This window comes from Abrus precatorius, unplaced genomic scaffold, assembly GCF_003935025.1.
Source record: "Abrus precatorius isolate BTA unplaced genomic scaffold, Abrus_2018 Scaffold9, whole genome shotgun sequence".
Classification (NCBI taxonomy): domain Eukaryota; kingdom Viridiplantae; phylum Streptophyta; class Magnoliopsida; order Fabales; family Fabaceae; genus Abrus; species Abrus precatorius.
The window spans coordinates 18,978,214-19,004,674 of NW_020874439.1; the positions used below are offsets into that span (position 1 = coordinate 18,978,214).

The 26,461-nt window shown below is 31.3% G+C and overlaps 3 protein-coding genes across 3 annotated transcripts; all 3 read left to right on the top strand.

The window, feature by feature from the left end:
- Window positions 1–11,400, top strand: LOC113849033 (AUGMIN subunit 7). The gene is made up of 10 exons (XM_027478580.1): window positions 1–178; window positions 598–822; window positions 1,287–1,372; window positions 3,577–3,638; window positions 4,591–4,682; window positions 4,790–4,915; window positions 6,201–6,291; window positions 7,390–7,497; window positions 10,021–10,119; window positions 11,198–11,400. Exons 2-10 carry the CDS (start codon window positions 689–691, stop codon window positions 11,390–11,392), a joined length of 993 nt encoding a protein of 330 aa, XP_027334381.1. The 5' UTR covers window positions 1–178; window positions 598–688; the 3' UTR covers window positions 11,393–11,400.
- A 1,916-nt stretch (window positions 11,401–13,316) lies between these two features.
- Window positions 13,317–14,925, top strand: LOC113850928 (plant-specific TFIIB-related protein PTF2-like). Its single transcript, XM_027481440.1, has 3 exons — window positions 13,317–14,077; window positions 14,184–14,423; window positions 14,526–14,925. Exons 1-3 carry the CDS (start codon window positions 13,317–13,319, stop codon window positions 14,923–14,925), a joined length of 1,401 nt encoding a protein of 466 aa, XP_027337241.1.
- Window positions 14,926–23,357: 8,432 nt separating this feature from the next.
- LOC113850416 (pyruvate decarboxylase 2-like) lies at window positions 23,358–26,461 on the top strand. Its single transcript, XM_027480962.1, has 6 exons — window positions 23,358–23,882; window positions 24,587–24,750; window positions 24,918–25,568; window positions 25,660–25,777; window positions 26,001–26,189; window positions 26,291–26,461. Exons 1-6 carry the CDS (start codon window positions 23,358–23,360, stop codon window positions 26,459–26,461), a joined length of 1,818 nt encoding a protein of 605 aa, XP_027336763.1.

Genomic DNA, 26,461 nt, shown 5'->3' on the forward strand with positions numbered 1-26,461 from the left:
GAGTAGCAGCAGCAGCGAGAGCACCCTACAAACAGAAAACCCGGTGGTTCGTTACTCATCATTCTCTGCTTCTCTCGCAACTGTCCCGGCAACCATTCCCTCCGATTCGCCGCCTTATTCCCCGTTGTCATCGACCTCGCCGGCCCCGAAACCCCACGCGAACAACTCCAATTCTCAGGTAACAGCTCGATCCTTCACTGATTCGCACGTGACTTGTGCCGCCTCGAATTTCTGCCGCGTGTATTGTAATTTCCGTGAATGGATATGCTTGCCACTGTCACGTTTGGTACAATGCCGGTGAAATCGCGTGTGCACGGTAGATCCGTTTTGAGCATTGGCTACTGTGTACTTTGCTCGAATTTGAAAGTCTGAATTGGCTTCTAGAAATGCGGTTTTCTCCGTGTCACTTTAGATCTTTTTGGAAATTTCGATATTCTAGCGATCACATAATTGAAATTTTTTTATTTATTTGTAGTGCATTAATTTCAGAATCATGGACTTGTGTAACTGATTTTTAGAATTGTGCAAATTTCGTCTCATGTTGATGTATGTTATTAATATTATATATTATGATGTGTTTTCTGTTTTTCTTTCCAGTTCTTGCTTCAATTTTGAGAGGGGCCCAATATTATATTTTCGATACTAAAGAGGAAGTGAGAAAGGAAGATGCAATAAATTCACACATAAGATGGCGGCGAGGCAAATGGAAGAGATTCAGAAGAAATTGGCAATGCTAAATTACCCAAGAGCAAATGCCCCTGCACAGTCCCTTCTATTTGCCGGCATGGAGCGCTATGCCCTTCTGGAGTGGCTTTTCTTTCGGTATCTTATTTTCTGAATCTATTAAATCCATTATCTGTTTAGTGTTTGCAGAAGCTTCTTCAAAATCAAGTTAATGGAAACTGGAATGCTTAAGTCTTAGATTTGAGTAATTGGCTGTTGTATATCCATCATGAATCATTTCGTGGGTTTAGTGTGCTTGTGTGCTTGATGCACATTCTTAGACAAATTTTGGCAAACATGCACTCTTTATTTAAAAAATCGTCCAGAGGTGAAAATAGGTGGATGGGTAGAATGGTGGTAGAAAATGTTTAGTGTTCACTGGCTTGCTACCCATTTCTGCCATCTTTCTACCACCAACCAAGTGTATAGCCTTAGCAATGCCCTCTTTCAGTATTTGACATTTTTTTGTTTTAGCCTATGTGCAGCTTGACTACTTACACTTCTTTGATGTATTCCTTTTCATGTTAAAAAGAAATGATCTTTGCAACTTGTATTTACAACAGGCTATTAGGTGATAAGTCACCCTTTTCTCAACAGAACTTACAAGGGGATGGCCTTGATCGGGATGAGGAGACGGCTCGAATTCAGTGTAAGTGTTTTCATTTTCTTTATTTGGAAAATTTCAGTGTGCTAGTTCATAACCTGGTATTCAAGCTCTCTTTGTGACTAATTTGTGTTTGTGCACAATTCTGCATTTTTACATAATAGTAGAAAAAAAAAATGTGGTGTGGTCAAGTTTGTGCTTGTTTGTTTTCTTATATCATGCCACTCAAGGTCAACCCTGCTTGAACATTGTAGTTTTCTAGTTCTATTATATGTTTCCTGCAAAAGACTTGTTTGATATGTGTGTCATACGGAATAGGCACTTTGTTATTCCACATTTATTAACACATTGCCAATTTGTTCTTTTAATTTCTTTTTAAAAGATTTTCATAAGTAGATACTTAAATGGTCATGTTGGCTGTGAGACAAGAGAATTTACAAGGGTTCAGGGTGGTTTTGGTTTTGGAGAGTTAAATGAGGAAGGACAATGTATTCTTGATTTCTCAATGACGTACAATTTTAGGATTATAAACACTTGTTTTAAGAAAAGGGAGGGATATCTTATCACTTATAAGAGTGGGGTCTTAAGGTTGCAAATCAATTTCTTTTTGGTAAGAAATCTAGACAAAAGAATTTGCAAGAATTGCATAGAAATTCTAGGAAAGAGTCTTACTACACAACATAGGGTCTTGATCCTTAATGTTCGTTTCATTATTAAACAGAGATTTTGATAAGTTATTGTTCTAGTAATCAACTACTTAAAGGTGAAAAACAATTGAACTTTAAGAAACAGTTAGCAAAAGAAGATAGTTGGAATGCACAAGGTAGTGCTAACATCATTTGGGACAAGATGACTATGAATGTTAGGAGAGTTGTCAAGACAATTTTGGGTGAATTTAGGGGTCTTGCACCAAAAGATAAGAAATTATTATAGTAGAATGATAGTATGCAAGAGAAGAGTAGAGATAAAATGATGGGTTTTAAACTTTGCATGTATGCAACAATTCTAAAAATTGGACAATGTATCAAAATGCAAGAAATGAGATAAGAAAAGCTATGAGTGAAGCACAATCTAAGGCTTCTGAGAAGTTTTATCAAGATCTTTAGAGAAAGTATAGTGGAAAAAAGATATATAAGCTTGTCAAAATTAGAGAAAGAAAATACATAGATTTGAACCAAGTTATAGGTGTGGATGAAGACAAAGTTTTAGTTACAGATCAAAACAAATGAGAGAACTATTTTTATAAATATTTTAACAATGAACAAGGAATAAATGAAAATATTGAAAGATTAGTGTAAGTGAATAATTTAAATTTGACATGATCGTAGAATTTAAATAGGAGAAGTAAAGGAAACTTTTAAAAAGATGGATAATGATAAAGTCATTGGTCTCAATAATATTCCCGTTAAAGTTTAAAAATATATGGAAGAACAAGAAATTGAGTGACTTACTAAGCTCTTTAATAAGATTTTAAGAATAAAGAAGATGAATGAAGAGTATTTTGGTCCTTATATATAAAAACAAATGTGATATCTAAAATTATGCAAACTACAGAGAAATTAAACTTATAAGTCACACTATGAAGTTCTGAAAAAATGTAAGTGGTATAGATTATGAGATGAAACTGAATTTGTGACAAATTAATTTAGTTTATGTCAATAAAATTTACAATAGAAATTATATACCTTTTATGAAAGTTGATGGAAAAGTATCACTATCAAGAAAAAAACTTAAATATAATTTTTATTGATTTAGAAAAGACATATGATATGTGTACCAAGATAATTTTTATGAAATACTTTAGAAAGAGATTCATGTATATATTTTCGCTATACAAGACTTGTATAAGAGAGTAACTATATTTGATAGAACACTTGGGACGTATTTAAGGACTTCCCTATAAGATAATGTTTACATCAAGGTGAGACCTTCCCTTACTTGTTTAACCTAATCTTAGATGAACTTATGAGTGAAATGCACAATATTATTGCTGAGTACATGCTTTTTGCGGATGACATAGTGTTGGTTGAAGATTCAAAAGAAGAAGTTAATGTTAAACTTAAGTTATGAATGAATAAGGTTTTCACTTGAGCAGAAGCAAAACAAAGTGTATGCATTTTAATTTTAACAAAAAATAAGATCAATATCATATGTTAGAAGTTAAAGTTGGAGATGATATTATACCATCTTGTGACTTTTGATTGTGTCTTCTTGTAGTAACTTTTGCTTCTTGTGACTTATAATTGCAGATTTGGCAGAGATTGCTAAGTTTCTGGGTATTACGACGACTGTAGATACGGAGGCCATTCAGGTTAGTCATTTTGAATTCTTTTATTACTATTTTACTAATATTGTAGCTATTAGAAGCCTAGTAGCAAGCTGCTGGATACATGTAGTTTTTGAATAGTTTTGATATTTTATTTTCTATATCAGCTTTTTCATTAAATTACTTTCTTATACAGACAATTGGGCATACGGTCATGCTCTTACTGTGGATAGCAATGTACTTATTGCTATTTACTTTGGTATTCTCTCAGCTATATGCTTCTGTTATCATTTGTGCATACCTCCTGAATTGTTTTATAGATGTCCTTTTTTCAGGTTGAATTTTTTAGTTCTTTGTTTGATCATGAGTAATTTCTGATTGATCACAATGTGTTAAGGATTATTTGTGTATCTGAGTTGCGCATTATTGCTGGGGAAAAGGTTGCTCATTATTATGTTTCTGAATTATGTGTTCTTTTTAGTGATACTTGTTGACAACATTTCTAAAGAGCCATCTGGATTAGTTGATGCAGTATCAGTGTGAACTTCAACCGTTGTGACTACCTGGATGAAGTTATAAGCATATTTAGTTATCTTTATGGATCCTTGTCTTGATTTTTACAGTGATAGTTGTTATGAGTTCAGGGCTTAAAGTAGAGAGGACCACAGGCAATTAGGCGTAAACTGGGAACTTCCTGTTCATGTGCGAAAGCACAGAAAATGATTGGGTTGGTTCTGTCTTATTGTGTCTGACTGACTATTATGTACCATTAGTGATTTATAGGCTTATAGCTAACTCAGAAAATTTTCCCTAAAAAGCTTATCTAATCTTTGTGGTCTAATAAAAGTGAAAAGATTCTTGATTATTAAAAAAGAAAGGAGGTTATTGATAGGCTTGTGACTAGATTTGATATTTTTCTCTTGGATAAGAGTGAATATTTAAAGTTTTATGTCCAAATGTGGTTGCCACTTGACCATGCATTATAGTGATAATCCAGGGGCATGGAAGCTATGAAGACCGCACTGAAATGCTTCGTCTTATTGTAGATCTAGTGGAGGCAACAATATATGCTGATAATCCAGAATGGAGGTTGTCCATGGTCTTATTATATTTCTAATTGATAATCTGTTTTTTATAATTCTGGTTTTGCAGAGATGGAATTGACATAAATTTGGTTTGTATTCTGATTTCTGTAGTGTTGATGAGCAAGTGGCCAAGGACATCCAATTGATAGACTCCATCGCAGAAAAACAAGCTCAAATATTTTCTGAAGAATGTAAATTGTTTCCTGCGGATGTTCAGATTCAGTCCATATATCCATTGTAAATAAAAGTTTCTTGCTTCATTTTCTTATGAAAATTTACCTTCCCATTCTGTTTCTGTTGTAGGAACATATCTTTGTTTCATAATGATGGACTTGCATCTGTATCTAAGTTAGTGGTGTGTTTAACATGTGATAGTGTTAACATGTGTTATAATGCACTAGGGCATATCTTTGAAGTGGATTTGCATGGTTTATGGTGCATGTCAAATGTTGCTATAAGTTCAGGCAGAAATATTCCAACTACAAAATAATGAAATGGTAGACCATGATTATACCCATCAAACTAATATTTGATAATTTGTTCTCTGCATATGCGAACATTGTGAAAATACAAACTGATGAATGCCATTGAAAATTTTAAGCTGCTGTTAGGTAACCTTATGTACTTCAATGGCAGATGGAAGGCTAAATTTTTGTGTCAATCTTCAATGATGTAGAATATCATCAAATGTTTTGTGCAATGTTTTGTTCATAGTGCACATAGCTTATTTTAAGAGCATTAATTGTAACAAGAACTGCAGAAATTAATGACCTTTGATTGTTTAAAGGGAGTATCCATTTGTAGCGTGCAGAGACTGGACATATTTGCTGCCTTGTTGATATTTTCATTTTCATTGATTTTAACCTTTTTCTGTCTTGGATGATATTTTATCCTCCCTTTAATTGTACATTCTCTATTTCTTCCAATGGCACATATTTTTCTTAAAAAAATAAATAAAAATAAGCCAATGCTTGGAAACTAAACTTGATAGAAATTGACACTTGTTTGCTTTCTTTGGTAACAAGTAGTAAAGCTGCATATGCACTCACAAACTTACACATTAGACTAATAAAATGAAAATTAAAATGATGCCAGCATTTGAGAGTCTTATTTGGTTTTAAGATTGTGTTTTCTTGTCTTGAATAGGACACATATAGGGAACTATTGAAAATAATTTATGACTCAAGTTTGTTTTAGCTTATTTCAGTAAGGTTTTTGGCATAGCTTATCAAAATAAGATGTCTTTAACTAATTCCAATAACTTTTTTGATCAAATTTGTGTCATGAGCCTCTATGTGATTAGAACTTATTAAATAAGTGCTTAATTACGCTGTTTATTTAAACTCATCTTAAATCCTACACGCACTTTGGATTTGGTAGTTGAAATATTCATTCAACATACACATGGGATGTGTGCAATTGGAAGTTTGTTTGATGGAAATCTTTTATCTTGAACTGGTAAAAGAATTTCTATCTGATGAGATGATGTAACATTCTGGTTCTTTGATTAAACTATTTTCAGGCCAGATGTTTCTGAGCTGGAGTCAAAGCTTTCTGAACAATCAAAAATATTACTGAATCTTCAACAAAAAGTTGATGACTTGGCGTCCAAGGTTTACTGAACTTCTCAACTCACTTCTTGTCTTTAATAGTCAGATGACATCTGTATGAACTGCTGGAAATTGATCAGCAGCAAGAATTTTTTTATCCTAGTTTTTCTGTTCAGCCATATTGTTTCACCTAGTTACTTTGCTGTATGTCCCATTATAATGTTATTACCAAATGTTATTACCAAAATATGCCTTTGATTGCAAATTTTTTTTTTTCTGTTTCTTGGTAAATAGTTTCTGGACACCTATTCATCATCTTTGATCCTCTTAGTTTTTCTTGTTCTTGATTTTTCAATCCTTTCCAAGGATTTACTAAATGAGGACACGGACTAAGTTCCTCATGGACACCACATTATGTTTTGGTTTCCCTCTATTTGCTAATCCTCTGCAAGTTATTTGGGTAGTTGTTGGGGCAATTGAGACCGAAGTATTGTTGTGTTGTAGATATAGGCAGCAGGTCTTATAAGCTAATCTACCAAAAGCTAGAAAAAATATACTTCACTATTTGATGGACGTAATTTACTTTGTCTCATCATTTTGTGTTGTAGTATAATTAGGGTGATTTATTGAATTACAGTTGAGTCCGCAGTACAAGGTGAAAACAATCTGACATTTTTGTAATATTTGGTGAACATATTGATTGACAATGAAGAAAAGGCCAAATCAGATGTCCCCTCCTGTTTGGTTTAAGAAAAGGTTGTGTTTTCATTTTCTATATTTTTACAAATAATTATAAAAATCTTACCTTGTTCTCACTCTCCTGTCTTCAAAGATCTTGTTTTGATTGTTTTTTATACAAATCTTTGAGATCAGGGAACAATGTTAGAACAAGGTGACATTTTTGTAATTATTTGTGAAAACTGGAAATTAAAGCAGAAAGTTTTCTCAAATAAAATAGGCCCTTAGATTGTCATTTCTCACTTTCTTCAACTCTCCGGCTCTTGCATGTTTCTTGACATTGTCTTATTTTTCTTTTGCTGTTTCTTAATCTATTATTTTCTAATTCCTGATTTTTTGTAAAATGACAAGACTTTGATGTCAATACATTTCTGAGTAATGTTATTGTATTTATTTGATATTCTTATCTTTTCTTGTTTGTAGCATGCTTACAATCCAGATGAGGAGTATACTGACGTGGAATCCCAACTGCGAGCACATTTGGAATCTTTCCTTGAAACAGCTAGAACATTCAATTTGATTTACACCAAGGTTTGACCATGCTTTTCTAATTTGTTTTGCAAACCCTATGATCTGATTTATTTGAATCTAGTTGGTGTATTTAGTGTATTACAAGTACAGAAACTATCATGGCAATGAATTGGAACTACCAGTGCTTTTAATTCAATTAGTCAGGGATGTTATATACTTCTAAATATCCCATAATTTGAGCACTGGGCAGAATAGTTGGTTCATCTGGATCAATGGTGATCTGGTCACTACTGCCAGGCTGAAACTTGCAATTGCACTGGGCCCTTGCAAAACATTGGACAGTTCCACTTGTAATTGGTATGGTAAACCTGGTTCCATCATAAGAGTAAGGCCTGGTTGTAGTGTCGGACTGAGTAGAGCTATCTAAGGCACCAAAATTCTTGCTACGAAATAAAGGAGGGTCATGGACATAGAATGTATATAACTATAATTAAAATCTGTTTTGTCTTAAACCTAACTGATTTTGATATATTTGTATATTATTAAATAGTAAATATATGTTAACAAGTTCAATGACTGTACTGGTACCCCTTTTTTATTTATAAACTTTGTTTTAGTTTCATTTTTGATAAACAGATATTAGTTTTATTAACATTGCATTTGATGAAGTGAAAGTTTCAATGAGATACCTAATTGTAATGGCGACATGACATTCATACTCATTGCTATGCGTTAGCATTAGGATTGGAAGTGAGTTGAGGGAACTTGTGAGCTTGTTCGCAATGTGGTCTAGTTATGACTGAATGAGCTGAAATTTTTGGTTTGTTTACAATGAGCTGAGCATGAGTTTTAACATGTTTCATGCATTAGCTTGTAAGCTGGCTTGATATATAAATTTTAAAATAAAATTAATAAGAATAATGCTTTAATTTGATGGATACTAGTATTAGTATTTGACTTTAATTTTGGATAGACCTAATCTAATATCCATTATAAATTTGAGTCTTAACTCTTGAAAGTGATATGCTTCATAAATTTGCTCTCTTTTACTGAATGTCATAATTTTTTTTAATGAAATTTGTTCTCTTTTTGCATTTATGTTAAGTGTGTAACTTTCAAAAGTGAGAGTTTGCAAACTTATTAACTTTCTATGTTCTGTGAGGTATAATAGTCTGGTTTAATATGTAATCTTATCTCTTTAAGTTTTAGTCATATTTAATATAACAAAATATTTATTCTTTTTAAAATTAAATTTTAAAAATTCATACAATATATTTTCATTTTTTTTTAATTTTAATTTACTAATATCCATGTAGTAAGAAAACTCACTGATATAAAGTCCTAAGCATGTATGTGTGTTTGTGCGTATCATAAATTTTAAATTCTTATAAATTGCAATAAAAATAATATTCACATTAATTCTTTATATGCTATTTTTCAAATAGAAGTATTGATATATAATTATGTATGATAAAATAAAATATTTTATTTTAATTGCTATTTTTAATTTTAGATATTAGCATTTAGATCAATATTGATGACTAAACAAAATTACAAAGTTAATAATTATTTGTAAATTATTTTAAGATATAATAAAATTATAAACAAGTTTGTAAAGTGTAAATTTTAAATTTAAATTAAAGATTAAAATCTTCCTGTGAGCCGTTATTCTTAGACAAGAGTAATTTTTTTGGAGCTATTTTAAACAAGTGGTTTAAAAATTAGTTCTCTATCTCATTTTATCTTGTGACTTCTACATTGAACATCTAATTTTCTTTAATTTAATTTTTATTTAAATTTTTAATTTTCATTTTTTTCATAGTTTATTTTTTAACTTTAAAACATTTCTCTCTTTAATTTAGTCCTACTAGTATAATAATAATTAAAATATTTTAAATTTATTAAATTTATAAATAATCATAATTTATATCTTTAGTTTTTTCAAAAAAAAATATATATTTTAATTTAATAATACCTGTATAGTGCATGGGTAATTCATTAGTTATTTTTTAATTGTATATATGTAAAAAAAATATAAAATATTGAATCAGCATACAATTTGATATCAGCTCATTATATTCGGAAGCTCTGGAGCTGAAGGTGAGCCCACAGTAATCAATTTCTTATTGAGCTAGGCTTGAGCTAGGTTCCCCTGAGGCCTAAGCAGTGCCGTGAGGAATTCCTTCCTCCATTATTATTATCACATGCAAAATTGTTTGGAGTAGATCATAAATTGTGCTGAAGAAGTGTCCCAGATGCATAACTATTGAGCTGGAGACTCTTTGAATAATGTGGTGAATTTAATCTATAATGTGTCATTTCATCTAAACTTGTAATCCTAAGAATTACAGATCTAGCATTGCCATAGATAAGTATTGAAGGAGTCCATAAAGAGTGACCCGAAAGTGCCAAGTACCAAACATGACTTTTTGAAGTGATTGTTACCTTTTTAGGTGACTTTTAAATCTTGATCATCTGTGTGAGATCAAATTATCAGTATGAGCTCTTCTCACGATAAGACAATGCTCTCCTTCACATGCACGTAACATCTTGGGAAGCTTATAAAAGATTGCCTTTGTGTAGGAAATTCGTCCATGGACACACATGATGGAGGTTCCACAGCTTCATGGATTTGGACCAGCTGCCAATCGTTTATTGGAGGCCTACAAAATGCTTTTGAAGGTAACCTGGTTATGCCTGGCATCTATATTTTTCTTAAAACCTATGATACTGTTTAGATGATTAGAAATTTAAAATCAGGAAGCGATTCTAAACATAGTTCTGAATCAATCTATTAGTGGTTAGTTACATAAATTTAAAATCTTTTATTGCTTATAGCTAATCATCCTTGTACTTTATTCCATTGGTTTATGTTAGCTGGTCATGCTTGAGTAATTCTCGTTGTCTGTCTCCAATCTTCCAATCGCTACGCAGGTTGAATTTGCTCAGTTCCATTAATTCGTTCTTCTCATTCCCTCTTATCCAACTTTTTTTTGGTATCTAGCCTTAAGCTATTAGTCCCTTTTCCCTCAGAATGTTAAATGTCTGTATGACTGTGTGCATGCGGCCTTTAGGCAGATGTGGAAAGAATTAAAAAAACTTGGAGACAGTATATGACCAACCGATCTTGAAGTTTAAGCTGATTAAAAGTTGATTTGGTTCGTAGTTATAAAATTCTTGATTTTGTTGACTGATCTGATGACTAAATGATATTTATATAGAACAGTCATTCTTCCTTGCAGCATAATAGCTTGATATATTAATACCAAAATAAGTCAAGGGTTTCTAGACTTCGAATTGAATTTGTTAGTGTAGAGATCAGGTAGATGTTTAGGTTGCAAGCTTGAGGGACCTTTGATGGTTCTGGTGTGGTTGCTCGCTTTAATGTGATTCTACTTCAATCATTCCATCAAAAGTATCTAAGTGCTAATTTTTTTAAAGGTTGATATTAATTTGTTGAATAGTATATTACTGTAAGCTTCATATAATTGGATGTAGTAAATAGCGATTTTGGATCAATGTGAATTTTTATGATCACGATATACACTTTTAATCCAACTGTTAATTTTTAAAAATATTTTTCTTGTAGAAGTTATCCATTATTATTGTATGATATTATCGGTTTCCATTAAACATTGCTCTATTTCTTCTACTGGTATGTAACGTCAAGTGAGAGAATTGAGCCATTACAGGCAGCTTTGTTTCGAATAATTTTCGCGGTTACTTGCAAAATCTTTATGTATCTGTTTATTTGCAACAGTTTTTGGGCAACCTACGGAATCTTAGAGACTCACATGCAGCTCTTGCCTTTGGTTCTTCTGAGACCTCCGAAGGGCCTTCTTCTGTCACAAGAATAATCTCTGAATGTGAATCTGCATTGACAGTCTTAAATCGTGATCTTGGAATTCTTTCTGCTTCTATTGCTCGTGAACAGGGAGAGAAGACGAGCATTTGATGAAACATTATGAAAAATAAGCTATTAATCCAGAGTCTGATTCTATTTTATTTTGTGATCTTGTGCATAGTGTTCATATTGTTGACATGATGTGGTAATACGAAGTCTGCATAGTTGTATTATTCAGACTAAAATTCGAAGTTGCATGTAAGCAATGTTCTCAAATCTGCAGGTAGTTGGTCGCACAACTGGTTCGTCTCGACCTGATTGTTGCATCTTAAGCAAATTTGAGTGTGATTACGACGCAGATGTTGTTGTCGTGAAAAGACAATTCGACTGCAGAATTGAATAGAATCTAGAAAAACTACAGCACCACCACGTTTTGAGGGCTTTTTAGGCAATTAAGGGCGTGTTTGTCCTCTCTTCAAACTCAATTCCCGCGGAAGTGGAGGAGTGAAGGTAGCTAACACTTCGTTGGGCAATAAAAGAAAATGAATGGATAAAAAATAAGATTGAAAATATTTTATGGAATAAAAATTCAAATTTTAAAATGGTTTGGATCAATAGAAAATAAATAAAAGCAAAAACATTATTTTTACTTATTTGGTATGATAGAAAAGTGAAAAGAATTGGAAAATAAAATACAATGTCTTGAATAACCTTATTAATGTAATATTTTTCTCATTGTGAGAAGAACCCATATATGACGTTCACATTGATATATACGTGTCAGTACATTTCAACTCTTTCTCTTGGGTGTAAAAGAAGGCACACGAAGAGTAGAGACAAAAAACCGGTAAAATGGGTACTTTATATTCCAAATCTCGTTTTTGAATGCAAGAAAACGTATTTGTCCGTCCCATTGAAAATTAATCCTTCCTTTCACGTAACAACAATACCAAACGATGGAGTACTTTCCAATTCACCCATTTTTTATCCACTTATAATCTTTCCCTTCAAAACTGTATGCGATCTGGATCCGTTCTCACCTAGCTGAAAGCTTTACTAAGCATTCTTTTAATACATCTAAATATAAAACTTATTTCATGTAATTAATTATTTTTTGCATTTCTGTTGTGAGTACGACTGAACTATAACCCCCAATTGGGTTATACTATTTTGACCGATTGAGACCCTTTTCCTTCTACCCACGAAATTGGGTTCACCATTCATGCTTTGATTTAATTTTACTAATATAGCAAATTTTCAAACGAGTGCTTGGCCGAAAACATAAAGAATTTGCTAATCTATTTAAATATTTACAAGAGATACTAATAAATATGAATATTATTAAAAAAATCAATTAAATATTTTTCAAATTTTAAAATCATAAATATTTTAAGATAATAATAATAATAATAATATAAGAAAGAGAGTATAGTAATTTTAAAAAAGTGAATGTTCAATAATAAGTTTATTTTAAAATTTTCTTTTTTCAATGCTCTTAATTTTGAATTATATAACTAAATTAAGAACTTTACCATACAATCTAAATATTTGTTATTCGATCATTTATATTCATACTTTTCATTTGTTCCGTGTATGACTGAGAATATCTATGAGCTGAAGTAATAATTTTGCAGATGAAATAGTCCTCAGTAGTGCTGTCAATAAGAGTTTTTGTTCATAGCTGATATCCAACTCTGAAATAATTTGTTCAGCCTTGTCTCTATATTGATTAAAAAATAATAATTAAGTCTTAAATTATTTAGTACAAAATATACAGATAAAAGCAGGATATCCTTCTGTCAATGTATTTATTTTGAAATAGAAAGTTGTCTCTAAATCATACATAGATTCGTTGGAGCGTAAGTAGCTAATGCTTTAGATTTCACGAACCCTAATCCTAAATTGTTGATTTTCGGATTTCATGAAGTGCTCGTTCAATACTTCTCAGATATCTATCATAGAGTCGGGATCAGAGTTCACCCGCTTGCGTTAGCATAGCATAATTTACCAGAAACACCCACTCCACTTGACGTTCATGTTGAGCGCTTCTCCGTGTAACAACTGCGCCAAAACCACCTTCATCCGCGACGATGTCTCCGGAGATTTGGTGTGTTCATCATGCGGCGTCGTTCAACAATTCGATCAATTCGACTCCCAAATCGGCGGCATTGACGGTCCTCGAGGAACCTTCATCAACGTCGGAACCGCCGGTTCGGGTAGCCTTTACACCTACAGAGATAGGAAACTATTTGCTGGACAAAACTCCATTGACGAATTAACGTTTAGGTTGGGGTTAACTTCGAAAAGCGTCGGTATCAGAAATATGATATCTATTATCACGGAGGGTGAGTTCGGGCAAGGCAATTGGTTTCAGGTGTTGATTGGCGCGTGTGCCTATGTCGTTATGCGAAGGGATGATCTACCTTTGCCCATGGCTGAAATTGCTTCCGCTGTTGAGTGTGATGTGTACGAGCTTGGTAAGATGATTATGCGAGTTGTTGATTTTTTGGACTTGAAGAGTGATTTTCCTGAGTTTGACATAGTGCATTCGTTGCAGCGGACTCTTAATAATTCTCCTAGTTTTGCCTCTGTTGAGAGGAATATATTGGAGAGAATGCGGAAGCAGGGAATATTTTTTATGCAGTGTGCGGTGAAGTGGTTTTTGAGCACTGGTCGCAGGCCGATTCCTTTGGTGGTTGCAGTTTTGGTTTTTGTGGCTGAATTGAATGATGTTCAAGTGAGGATGGATGATTTGGCTAAGGAGGTTCATGCCACGGTTTCCACTTGTAGAGCTAGGTACAAGGAGCTCCTTGAGGCGCTTGTAAAAGTTGCACAAGTGTTGCCTTGGGGAAAGGATATCAATACTAAAAACATTGTTCAGAATGCACCCTTTGTGATTCAGTATATGGAGAGGAAGTCTGTCAAAGCCTGTTGAGAAAGGGAAGAATTTTGATCAGCCTGGGCTGGATTTGGCTGATACTGTTGCTGAATGCTTGAGACATGATGATGAATTTGAATATGGGATTGATGGCATAACATCCCGAAAAGATTCTCGGTATTTTTTGTCAGAACGTAATGCTGATAAACAGGGGATCATGGATGTTGACAAGCTGCTGATTTCACCTGAATGCTTGTCCCTGGTGTATGAGAAATTTTTAAATGAGAATCGTAATGCCAAGTCTTCAGGAAGGAGTGGCAATGCTCAAAAAAGGAGAAGGTTATGATTTGATCTTCAAGAATGTAGGGAGTGGTGGGATGGGAAGTCAGAACTGAGCAAAAAGCTTGTACTTAAACAATTACTAGAGAAGGATGTTGGAGTGGAAACCATGCCGCCATCATTTCTCACTGGTCAATTGAAATGTAAAATGAGGCAAGAGAGGATCAATGCTGCTAAGGTGCGGATTAAGAGAATTCTGCATTCGTTAGATGCTGATACGGGTGATGCTGAGAATCCTGACCTTCTAGAAAGCCCTTATCTTGAGAGAAGAAGGAAGAAGAGAAGAGGAATGGTAGTTGATGATATTGATTGGGAAGACTTAATCATTGAGACCCTTATTCTTCATCAAGTAAAAGAAGAAGAAATTGAGAAGGGGCATTACAATACCTTACTGGATCTACACCTGTTTAACTCTGGAATTGTATGAGAAAGTAGAGAGGTTTCAAATATACAGGCATTGCAGAAGTTTCAGATATACTGCTACTTTAATGATCCATTATTTCTCACTGACAACCATCATATGATAGAGCAGATATTATCTTGCGCAAAGTTTTGTACTAGCATTTTTATATATCGATTTGTACCCAGTGTTTACATTCTTTTTTACTTTTTAAAACCTAGGCACCTTAATGTATACTTGATATCAAGACATTGTCATGATCTCTTGATTTTATGCAATCGTATATACTTATTTTATCTTCTACCAGAATCTCTTTTTTAATTTCACTATGGTTTTATCAGTGGTAGAAATTTAGAATTACATTAATGTCTGATTGTAAGCGTGCCCAATTCTTGCATTATGATGTTTTGAATATTAAGTGTTTGGCATGTCCCATTAGCCGGATTTTTCATAGTACTGTATTCATATTTCTGCATTGGTTAGTACATGGTAGCACATAAAAAGCAGTTTGCGTTTGGCATGTCCCATTAGCCGGTTTTACTTCATTTATATGTGCTTTTTTTAGATAGAGGTTGTTTTACTTATGTTGAGAAAAGAGAACAAAAAACATAAGATGAATGTGTGTGTTTTGAGTACACCGGAATATATATTTATAATAGGAACTAGTGATATAGAATAAGAATTTATTATAATTATAAAGATACTAATTTTTTTATTTATAATATTACTATAATTACATAATTCCAACAACTTGTATGTGCTTTTTTTTTAAGTTGATTAATAATGGCTTTTTGTTTTTAATTTTACAGAGGCTTTGCGGTTAGTTATTTCAGAATGTAAACCGAAGGCCAAGATTGTTGACATTTGCGAGAAAGGAGATTCATATACTAGAGAGTAAGCTTTGTACTTAGTTATGCTCCATTTGTGTTGTTTTGTTTTAGAAGTGGTATTGGTATTTGTTGTAGATATGTATGATTTTTCTTTTTATTTTTTCTTCACATGTACAAGAATGTGAAGAGGAAGATTGAGAGAGCTGTTGCTTTTCCGACGTGTCTGTCTGTGAACAATACTGTCTGTCACTTTTCTCCTCTTGCCAGTAATGAAACGGTGTTGGAAGAAGGCGATATATTGTAGACACTTGTTTTCTGTTTTTATCTAATGCCGCATAATCATATGATATGTATTTAGTGGATACCTGGGATTCTTCACAAAATATATTTATTGCATGTATGCTATTGTGGGCTTGCATTACCCTTTTCTTTGGTCTTTTCCTTTTCTATGTTGAATTGCATTTGTTACTTAATATGTTCCATCTGAAAGAATTCCATTCTTTTTTAAAGGTTGATATTAATTTGTTGAATAGTATATTATTGTAAGTTTCATATAATTGGATGGAGTAAATAGCGATTTTGGATCAATGTGAGTTTTTATGGTCATGATAAACACTTTTAATTGGTTGTGTTATTCAGACTATAATTCGGAAGTTGCATGTAAGCAATGTTCTCAAATTATAGTTTAAGTAAATTCATAGTAAGAGTTTACCTTAAAACACAAATGCCATTAAACGAAATCTAATCATAGAATCCCAACAATGTATAGTATTATAAAATAGTGTAAATTATGAACAAAATGGGATGTCGATAATCACCATTAACAGTTATCTCAACTCACAATTATCAACTAAACTTGTATTCCCACATATTTTTCAAGTTTAGGCAAACCAATCAGAAACTGAAATTTTGCTTGCTCACGCATAGGATAGTACCTTGCGCTGTAGTTTCAATTTCAATCATCCAAGAGTAGAAGAGGCTAGAGGTAGTGTGGTCATGGGTTATGACCTTGCAGTTAGTTGTAGCTAGCAAGTGTGCAACCTGGATGCAGGTGGTGGGTCGCACAACAGGTTCGTCTCAACCTGATTGTTGCATGTGATTTAGAACGACGCAGACCTGTGATTTTGTCATGAAAAGACAATGTGAGTGCGGAATTGAATAAAATCTAGAAAAATTATAGCACAACGATGTTTTGAGACTTTTGAGGGCTTTTTAGGCAATTAAAGTCGTTTGTCGGATTCGAATTTTCTGCAGATTTAGCGTCAAAAAACAAATTTTTTTTTTCTTAATCAAAATAAGTAATAAAATAATTTTTGTTTAAACTAAAACATTTGCTTAAGCGAAATAGGTTGAAAAAATAATTTTTGCTCAATTCAAATAGGTACTAACATTGACTTGGTAATAAGTTGGTTGCAGAATTGCAAATTTTGCTTTCAGGTTGAGCAATTCTATTTGAGTTTGGCCGAGTTTATCAGAACCGAGTTTCCTAACGAGTTAACATGTTTGATAAATTAGCTGATTAAATTAAAATATTTGATAAAATAGTTGTTAAAATATATAATAAATATAAAATGATAAATAGTGATATAATTAATTACTGGATCAAAATTTTAGAAAAATGGTAATTATATATATTTTAAATATTATATATATTTGTGTTTTAATTTATTTAAAATTATTTATTATTTTAAAATTAAGATACTAGTTTTTTTTTTATCTCATTTATAAATATTTTTAATAATAAAACAAGATAAATAAATAAATTTATCCTTTATTTTGATAAATTTTTTAAGTAATTTTTTTAATAAATATTTTTGTGAGTAAGAATACTTTGAGTATTAAACGTAATAAATAAAAGTGAAAAATATTTTTAACTAGTAGCTTAAAAAACGAGTTAGTTGCAAACTTGCAGTACCGTTTCAGAATAATACTAATAACTTTTATTTTAATTACTTTAATCAATAAGTTTATTTTTATTAAACAAACTTTTCAATTAATAAAATAAGTTTTCAGCTAGCTGAAAGCTTTACTAAACATGCTTTTAATATATCTAAATATAAAACTTATTTCATTTAATTAATCATTTTTTGCTAAATTATATGATAGAAATAGATTTCTGTTGTAGACACATAAGAATCTAGATTTTATAAACTTACAGTTTATATATAACATTTTACTCCAAACATTGGCAAGCTAGATACTTATAAATAACATACTCTTTTCTATATTTTTGATGTATTTCTTATAATTAGTGTATTTTAAAAAAATCAAACACACACTTGCATTGTTACGTTAGGTTTATTCTCTTTTGATGGGGCGATGAGTGAGAGTCACATGAAATGTGAATTGGAGATCCCAAATTTGGTCTTTTGCACCGAACAACACTTTATTCTTGGAATCTTCTCATGAGAGACACGACCCGTTGCGTTTTCATGAGTCGATCAACAACATGTGTATACATAACTCACATGCATCCCTTCAATTCATCGATCAAAAACCTGCCAAGTTTACGTTTGATTATTTGTTAGTATAATATATTCAATTACCAGCAACCTTGTTTCCGGTTTCTTATGTTCCCCAAACCATGGACCCCTTTTATGTTTTTTCTTCGTTACTTTTTGTACTAAGCAGCACAAGTGGCAATTTAAGCCTCCTTTTTTTCATGTTCATTTTGCCATGTTTTGATCTTCTTTCCTTTGTTTCGCCCCTTGATTCCAACTTCCAACGTCTTAATCACTACCTCCCTTGTGAGTGCGACTGAACTATAACCCCAATTGGGTTATACTATTTTGACCAATTGAGACCCTTTTTCTTCTACCCACGAAACTGGGTTCACCATTCATACTTTGATTTAATTTTACTAAAATAGCAATTTTTCTTTGATTTCTTATTTCGAATTTTTTTAAAATCATAAATATTTTAAGATAATAATAATAATATACGAAAGAGAGTATAGTAATTTAAAAAAAAAGTGAATGTTCAATAATAAGTTTATTTTAAAATTTTCTTTTTTTCAATGCTCTTGATTTCGAGATTTATATACAATACAATCTAAATTTTTGCATTCCATCATTTATATACAAAGTTTTCATTTTTTCCGCGTGTGGCTGCGATATTTAAGAGCTGAAGTGATAATTTTGCAGTCTTTTCTGCGGGCTACTGCGTGGTTTCACATAGCAAAACAAAATGCTCAACACCATGTTTTCTTGGGGAAAAGAATCAGCATCATGCATAGCTCTGGGCAAACATATACAAACATCCTATGAATTGTTTCAGCTCCTTTTATCAGCATAAATGCGAGGTTAAAATAATGTGTAGGCTTTTCAATTCTTTGAATTTTTTTAAATAAGTCTCAATATTTTCAAAGTTTATGAATAAACTTTTGAATTTTTACAATAAATTTAATTAGGCCCCTGGCCACATTTTTATTAAGATTTTACTATTGAGTACAATGACTTAATTACAAATTTTTAAATAATTTAGGGATTTATTGAATAATTAAACGATGATTTGACATTTAAATTATTTGAAACTTTACAGTTAACACAATCTGAACAAATCTCTAACAAAGAAAATATAATTGAAAATAGTTTTAACTTTTAACCCTTTTTTTTTTTTTTGTAAAAACAAACATCCTAAAATTTAACCTAAGGTGATTATTTTAAAAAATAGAAAATATTGAAAATTAGCTAGACAATATTAAATTTTTTGATGCCTAGCTTAAAATTGGAAGAGACAAAATTGAAGTTCAAAATATTTATTTTTAAAATAAATATATTAATAAAATTTAGGAACTCTTATTTCTTTTCTTTTCCGCATTACTCAACTTTTTTTTTTATTATTATCAAAACAGGAATGATATAAAAAAGGATATAGTTGTATTTTCTTATCTCTTTAATTTAAATTATGTGTAAATTTGATTCTTTAATTTTTAAAAACTAATTAATTAATTTTTCTTATTTTAAAAATCATACAAATGTAATCTTTCGTTAATTTTATTATTTAAAATTTTCAAATTCTTTTAAATAAAGTTTTTGAGGGATTTGTAATGAAATTAGAACACCAAGTGATTTTAAAGTCTTAGAAGTAAAAAATTTAGTGAACAATTGATAAAATTTAAAAGATTTCATAAAATATAAGTTTAGGATTTGAAGAAAATAAATTTGGTATTTTGAAAGAAATTTGATACTGTGGTTGAGTTTTATCACAACTTTTCAGAACTACGCTCCATCATAATTCTCCTCCTCTACAAAACACAAAATATTAATTTTTTTCATATTTTAAACATAAATAATTTGAAATAAATAAATAAATTTAAGTATAAATTAATTAATACTAGATAAATACTTTAAAAAAATCTATTATTTATATATATTTTACTCAACTCAAATATAATTATTTTTAGTAAAAATTACTCGTAATTTAGAAAAAAGAATACTTTTTTTAAAGAGGAATTTAAATCTATGTTAAAGAGATTTATATTTCTATTCCAAGTCGCACATAAATTTAACGATAAAATTTCTTCCAATACATTAATTAACTAATTGAGGCAAACTTGTGAATTACCCTTTATTTGTTTAATTTAAAGAGATAATATAAACTTGTTAATATTAATCATTAAACTTAATTTTAAATAATAATTTATATTAAAAAATTTCTTGTACTTTAAATATAACATTTTTAATTAAAATTATATTTTTTTTAATTTTTAAAATATAATCCTTAATTTTTCAAAATTTTAACAAATCTAAAAATATATATAGTTTTTATTTATAGCTCTTATAAGAGAATGAAGTACAGAAGTACAGTAAAGTTCTTTCCGAGAAAGTGTAATTTTAACGGAGGGTCAAATCATACCAATAATTAAATAATAATTTAATACTATTTTTTTTTATCAATTTACGAATAACAGAAATTTCTAATCCAATAATTAAATGTAATTATAAAATAATTTACTAATTAATGAAATTTATAGTTTTAAATACCGTATATTATATGTTTTTTAAATATATTTCTGAAAAATATTTATTTTATAAATAATTTTTTCTTGAATAACTTGTGATAAATTTTTAAGTTATCTTTTTTATTTCTTAAATATATTATTGATCGTATATACATAAAAAAAAATATAATATCACCTATATTTTAAAATTATTTAAATAATAAAACTGTTTAATAACTTCATCGATCCCATTCAACCAATGATGATTAAATTTTAGTATTGATATGAAAATTGTTAAAAAAACGTATAAATATTGGTATAAATACTCTTTTTTTGCTATAGGTATAAATACTTTTTAAACCTTAACGATAAAACTGTTGTACGGTTCCGAATCGATAGCAATAATACAATAATTATCTTTCACCGTTTCACCACAAATTTACTTCACGAATTTAGTACAGATTCGACACGTGGCAATCCGCGGCAGAATTCACGACAGTTGTTATTAGACGGTGCATGCATGTTTCACATTCTTTGCTTATCGTTCTCAACATTAAATTTTAAAAATATATTATATTTTTAATTTAGATGATAATAATGAAACTAAAGAAAATAATAATAATAATAATATATATTTTATTTAATTCAAAAAGAAAATAAAAATAAAAATGTTAGTTTTAATCTGTTAAAAATATGCAATAAAAAATTATATATAATAATTATTATACTTTTATTAAAAAATATTATTTATTCAATTTTTATTATGTACTATTGATACAAATTAAAAAATAATAATTTTAATTTTCAATTCAGGACTTCAAAATCTGCACGGGAAAAAAATATAAAAGAAAAAAGTGGTGAGAACTTGAGTAATTAATTTCCTGGATCAATCAATACTATAGGAAGCCTGAGATTTTAAATTGATCGGCAATTAGCATTTAGCTTTTGCATTAATCATTTCATTAGGTGATGAAATATCATCTTTCACACTACTTTTAATCTTATACCAACCTCCTTCATAATATAAAAAAAAAAATGAATTAAATAAAGATTTTAGCTCTGTCTGGAAATTTATGTCTGGAAAAAAAAAATCATTAAGAGGAATCCTTAGGGTAGACTTATGAGTTTGTTACAAAAAGTTTATAAATAATTTATAAAAATAATATATGATTTTTCTAAACTTTTTAAAATTTAAAGCTTTATTTTAATAAATTTTTAGTCAAATTATTAAAATAAATATTTTTAAATGAATTTTATGATTAAATTTATGATATAAATTATTATTTAAAGCAATTTTTTTTAATGCAATGTTAAGATAAATTTATATAAAAATAAAAATTAATAGATTTTATCACATTATTTTATTTTAACAAGTCATATATTTTTAAAATATAAAAAATATCAAACTTTAAATAATATAATTCTAAATCTTAAAATTACGTAAAATTTAATATATATATTTATGTAAAAATAATATAAAATAATTTAACAGCTGAATTGATTAATTTTATGTAATATAAAATTTTATTAAAAATTTTAGAATTTAATATATGATTACATTGAATAATATATTTTTAATAAATTTATTGTTTATAAATTATGGATTAAATACACCGAAAGAATGTCCTTAAAACTAATAATAAAAAAAAATGAAACTGGCACATTTTAAACAGGTTTAAATATGACGACGATTTAAATAAAATAAAATGTTTTCAGTTCTGATGGCAAACTTTTCCATTTATATAAATATTTTGAGAGTATTCTTAAGTTATTAGTTAAAAAATTAATAAATAATATTTTTATTAAATTGCACGTTAAAATATATTAATAATAATATTTTAATAAATATTTTTATTTTAATTATCAATTAATATTATAAAAGTGGGTATTAACATTTTCTTCGAATAAAACAACAACGGGAATCACATTCAGAGGATCCTATGAATACGGTACCAAGGGCAAAGTTAACGTTCAGCTTCGGTTTTGCCGTTTATTGAGGAAAGCCATGATTTTCTTTTAAACTTTGTATATTTTTAAATAGTGTTATTATAACTAACAAAGTGTATAATTATTTTATTTTATTAAATCTCATCCTATTTTACTTTTCATTATACATCCAAATAAATATATCCAAAACAAGTCATTTACAACAATAATACACAAGTTTAATCCTCGCATTAGTTCCACTTATTGTAGCCATAAATCCTCCTTAAAAGAAAATTTAAAAGGAAATAAAAATGTCCCACCAAATCATTTTACGACCGAAAGTTCCTGTAATTGTGTGTTTGAATTTTATTTTTCGACACCAAAAACGTTAAAAGAAAAACACAACGCCCACGAGACCATCATCAATTCCAAATGAAAAAAATTATATGAGAATATATATATAATGTAAGAGAAAAAAAAGGATAAAAATATAATAATAATTATTATAAATTTAAAATAAGCCAAGTCGGAACATGCAAAACCCGAAAAGCGCCCCTTGTAATGCAACCCACCAAGTTCTCTTCCCATAGTTGTAGGCGTGTTTGTGCCACAGTAACACCCCACACAAACAACGCTTTATAAATACACTCACTCCCTCTCATTCCTCATCTCACACAAACAAAATCTCTCAAACTTTAGACTCCAACGTTAACCAATTCTCATTCAAACTCTCCACTCCCCAAACCACACCGAACCAACCAATGAGCACAAACATTGGATCTCTCGACACGTGTAAGCCCGCCAACAACGACGTCGGTTGTCCAGCAAACGGCACCGTTTCGGCCATCAAAAGCTCTGTTCCGGCCACGCATATGACATCCTCGGAAGCCACCCTGGGTCGCCACCTGGCACGAAGGCTCGTCCAGGTGGGGGTCACCGACGTTTTCTCCGTCCCGGGTGATTTTAACCTTACCCTCCTCGACCACCTCATTGCGGAGCCGCAGCTCAAGGTCATCGGGTGCTGCAACGAGCTCAATGCTGGGTACGCCGCCGACGGTTACGCGCGGTCGCGCGGCGTGGGCGCATGCGTGGTGACGTTCACGGTGGGGGGGCTGAGCGTGATAAACGCGATTGCGGGCGCGTACAGTGAGAACCTTCCATTGATTTGCATCGTTGGTGGGCCCAACACCAACGACTTCGGCACTAACAGGATCCTCCATCACACCATTGGATTACCCGATTTCAGCCAAGAACTCAGGTGTTTCCAAACCGTTACTTGCTACCAGGTCCCTTTCTAAACTCGATCTTTTTTTAATACATTTATTAATTCCCAATATGCATGAAATTTATATTATTTTTTTATTTTTTTTATTTTTCATTAGGCATAATCAAGGGATTCGTCTAAGTTATTCATCGCCTAAATAATTTTATTTTAAGTAGAGTAATAAAATTAATAAAAATTATATAAATTTTTTATTAACTTAATTGTAAGATCTCGTTAATTTATTTAGAATAAAATCATTTAACTCCTGAAATATTCTTAGAACTCTAACTATCTCTACTTTTAAGAGCGCAAGAGAAATGTGCAAAAGTAGTAAGGTTGGTGCATGTGAGTTCAAATTCTATAAAGCTTGTGAGCTTAACGATGCGTACATGTAACCTCGCAAATCCCACTTGGCAGAAATTATGGACACTTATTTTTCACATTTTATTCAAAGAATTACGAAAATAAGTTGTTGTTTCTTTAAAATAAAATGAAACTATGCATGCAATTATTTATTTTTTAAATATTATAGAAACGTGGAAGAAAAAAAATAATTTTTAATAAAATGTACGTGAAATGCATTCAGCATGAAAAATGTATTGCAAGCTGTTTATATGTTTTGGTTTACTGTTTTCTGTTGATTTTAATGAACTGAAGAAAAACTTGTTTTTATTTTTTCAATTTCTTGAGGAATGTCCTAAATGGTTTCTGTGGATCGTTTGATAGGCTGTGGTGAATAACTTGGAAGATGCTCATGAAATGATCGATACTGCGATTTCAACCTCGCTGAAAGAAAGCAAACCTGTGTACATAAGCATTAGTTGTAACTTGCCTGGCATTCCTCACCCTACTTTCAGTCGTGAACCTGTCCCATTTTCATTGTCTCCAAGGTCAGATTTTTGTAAAATTTCCATTTTTCTTTGTTGAAGGGAAGGGATGTTGTATAATCCTCTCTGGCTCTGTGATTATTGAACAATCCAACCATGGGAAATGCTAATAATGATTAGTTTAGTATCAATGATTTTATTGAATATGCTAAATAGTTTGTTGCTTACAGATTGAGCAATCAAATGGGGTTAGAGGCAGCAGTGGAGGCAGCAGCAGAGTTCCTAAACAAGGCAGTGAAGCCAGTTCTAGTGGGTGGTCCTAAACTCAGGGTGGCTAAGGCAAGTGATGCTTTTATTGAGCTTGCAAATGCATGCGGCTATGCATATGCTGTGATGCCATCAGCCAAGGGACTAGTCCCTGAGCACCACCCTCACTTCATTGGCACTTTCTGGGGTGCAGTTAGTACTGCATTCTGTTCTGAGATTATAGAGTCTGCTGATGCATACTTGTTTGCTGGACCCATTTTCAATGACTACAGCTCTGTTGGGTACTCACTCCTTCTCAAGAAGGAGAAGGCCATCATCGTCCAACCTGACCGAGTTGTCGTCGGAAATGGGCCAGCATTTGGGTGTGTTCTGATGAAGGATTTCCTAAAAGAACTTGCAAAGCGTCTCAATCATAACAGCACTGCATATGAGAATTACTACAGGATATTTGTCCCTGATGGACATCCTGTGAAGGCGGAACCCAAAGAACCTTTGAGGGTTAATGTTATGTTTCGACATATACAAGAAATGCTGTCTTCTGAAACAGCAGTTATTGCTGAGACAGGGGACTCTTGGTTTAACTGCCAAAAGCTGAAACTGCCACAAGGATGTGGGTAAGTAGTTTAGAGAATGTGGATTTTGGTGTTTCTTGTTTTTTTATTTATTTCGTTGTTTTTAAGTTTTGATGAAAAGCTATGTTGATAGGTATGAGTTCCAAATGCAATATGGTTCAATTGGATGGTCTGTTGGTGCAACTCTTGGTTATGCACAAGCTGTCCCTGAAAAGCGAGTGATTGCTTGCATTGGTGATGGAAGCTTTCAGGTTTGTCTTGCATGCATAGCTACTCAAGCATGACTTCAATAAAAACAATGTTTTCATTTAAGTAGTAAGTTCTTATTAAAAACAGTATTTCATCGAGAATAAAAAGTTTAATAAATGATTTTCTTACATAAAACTTCGTTACTTTTTAATAATAAAAATGTTCTAAGGATCGCCATTAATAAAATTGAAATTTGTACCAACATATTTTTCAAATTCTTTGTAGGTGACAGCTCAGGATGTGTCCACAATGCTGCGATGTGGGCAGAAGAGCATCATCTTCCTGATAAACAATGGTGGATACACCATTGAGGTGGAAATTCATGATGGGCCATACAATGTGATCAAGAACTGGAACTACACTGGGTTGGTTGATGCAATCCACAATGGTGAAGGAAATTGCTGGACCACAAAGGTGAGTTTCTTAACATAGTACATAAATTACTCTCAAACTTGATTGTTTTTAACATGGGGAAGTGCTCATAATATATTATAATTTATGAATGGTTTGTGCAGGTTACATGTGAAGAGGAGCTAATTGAAGCAATTGAGGAAGCAAAAGGACCCAAGAAGGATTGCTTTTGCTTCATTGAGGTGATTGTTCACAAAGATGACACCAGCAAAGAGTTGCTTGAATGGGGTTCCAGGGTCTGTTCTGCTAATAGCCGTCCTCCCAATCCTCAGTGA

What these genes read in the sequence shown, in the direction of transcription:
- LOC113849033 (XM_027478580.1), top strand. Translation starts at nt 689, where the DNA reads ATGGCGGCGAGGCAAATGGAAGAGATTCAGAAGAAATTGGCAATGCTA. An exon ending in CTGGAGTGGCTTTTCTTTCG is followed by an intron (nt 823 to 1,286) that starts GTATCTTATTTT and finishes TATTTACAACAG; the next exon opens with GCTATTAGGTGATAAGTCAC. An exon ending in CCTACAAAATGCTTTTGAAG is followed by an intron (nt 10,120 to 11,197) that starts GTAACCTGGTTA and finishes TATTTGCAACAG; the next exon opens with TTTTTGGGCAACCTACGGAA.
- LOC113850928 (XM_027481440.1), top strand. Translation starts at nt 13,317, where the DNA reads ATGTTGAGCGCTTCTCCGTGTAACAACTGCGCCAAAACCACCTTCATC. An exon ending in GTTTCCACTTGTAGAGCTAG is followed by an intron (nt 14,078 to 14,183) that starts GTACAAGGAGCT and finishes TTTGTGATTCAG; the next exon opens with TATATGGAGAGGAAGTCTGT. An exon ending in CCTGAATGCTTGTCCCTGGT is followed by an intron (nt 14,424 to 14,525) that starts GTATGAGAAATT and finishes TCAAGAATGTAG; the next exon opens with GGAGTGGTGGGATGGGAAGT.
- LOC113850416 (XM_027480962.1), top strand. Translation starts at nt 23,358, where the DNA reads ATGAGCACAAACATTGGATCTCTCGACACGTGTAAGCCCGCCAACAAC. An exon ending in CCATTTTCATTGTCTCCAAG is followed by an intron (nt 24,751 to 24,917) that starts GTCAGATTTTTG and finishes TGTTGCTTACAG; the next exon opens with ATTGAGCAATCAAATGGGGT. An exon ending in AAACTGCCACAAGGATGTGG is followed by an intron (nt 25,569 to 25,659) that starts GTAAGTAGTTTA and finishes CTATGTTGATAG; the next exon opens with GTATGAGTTCCAAATGCAAT.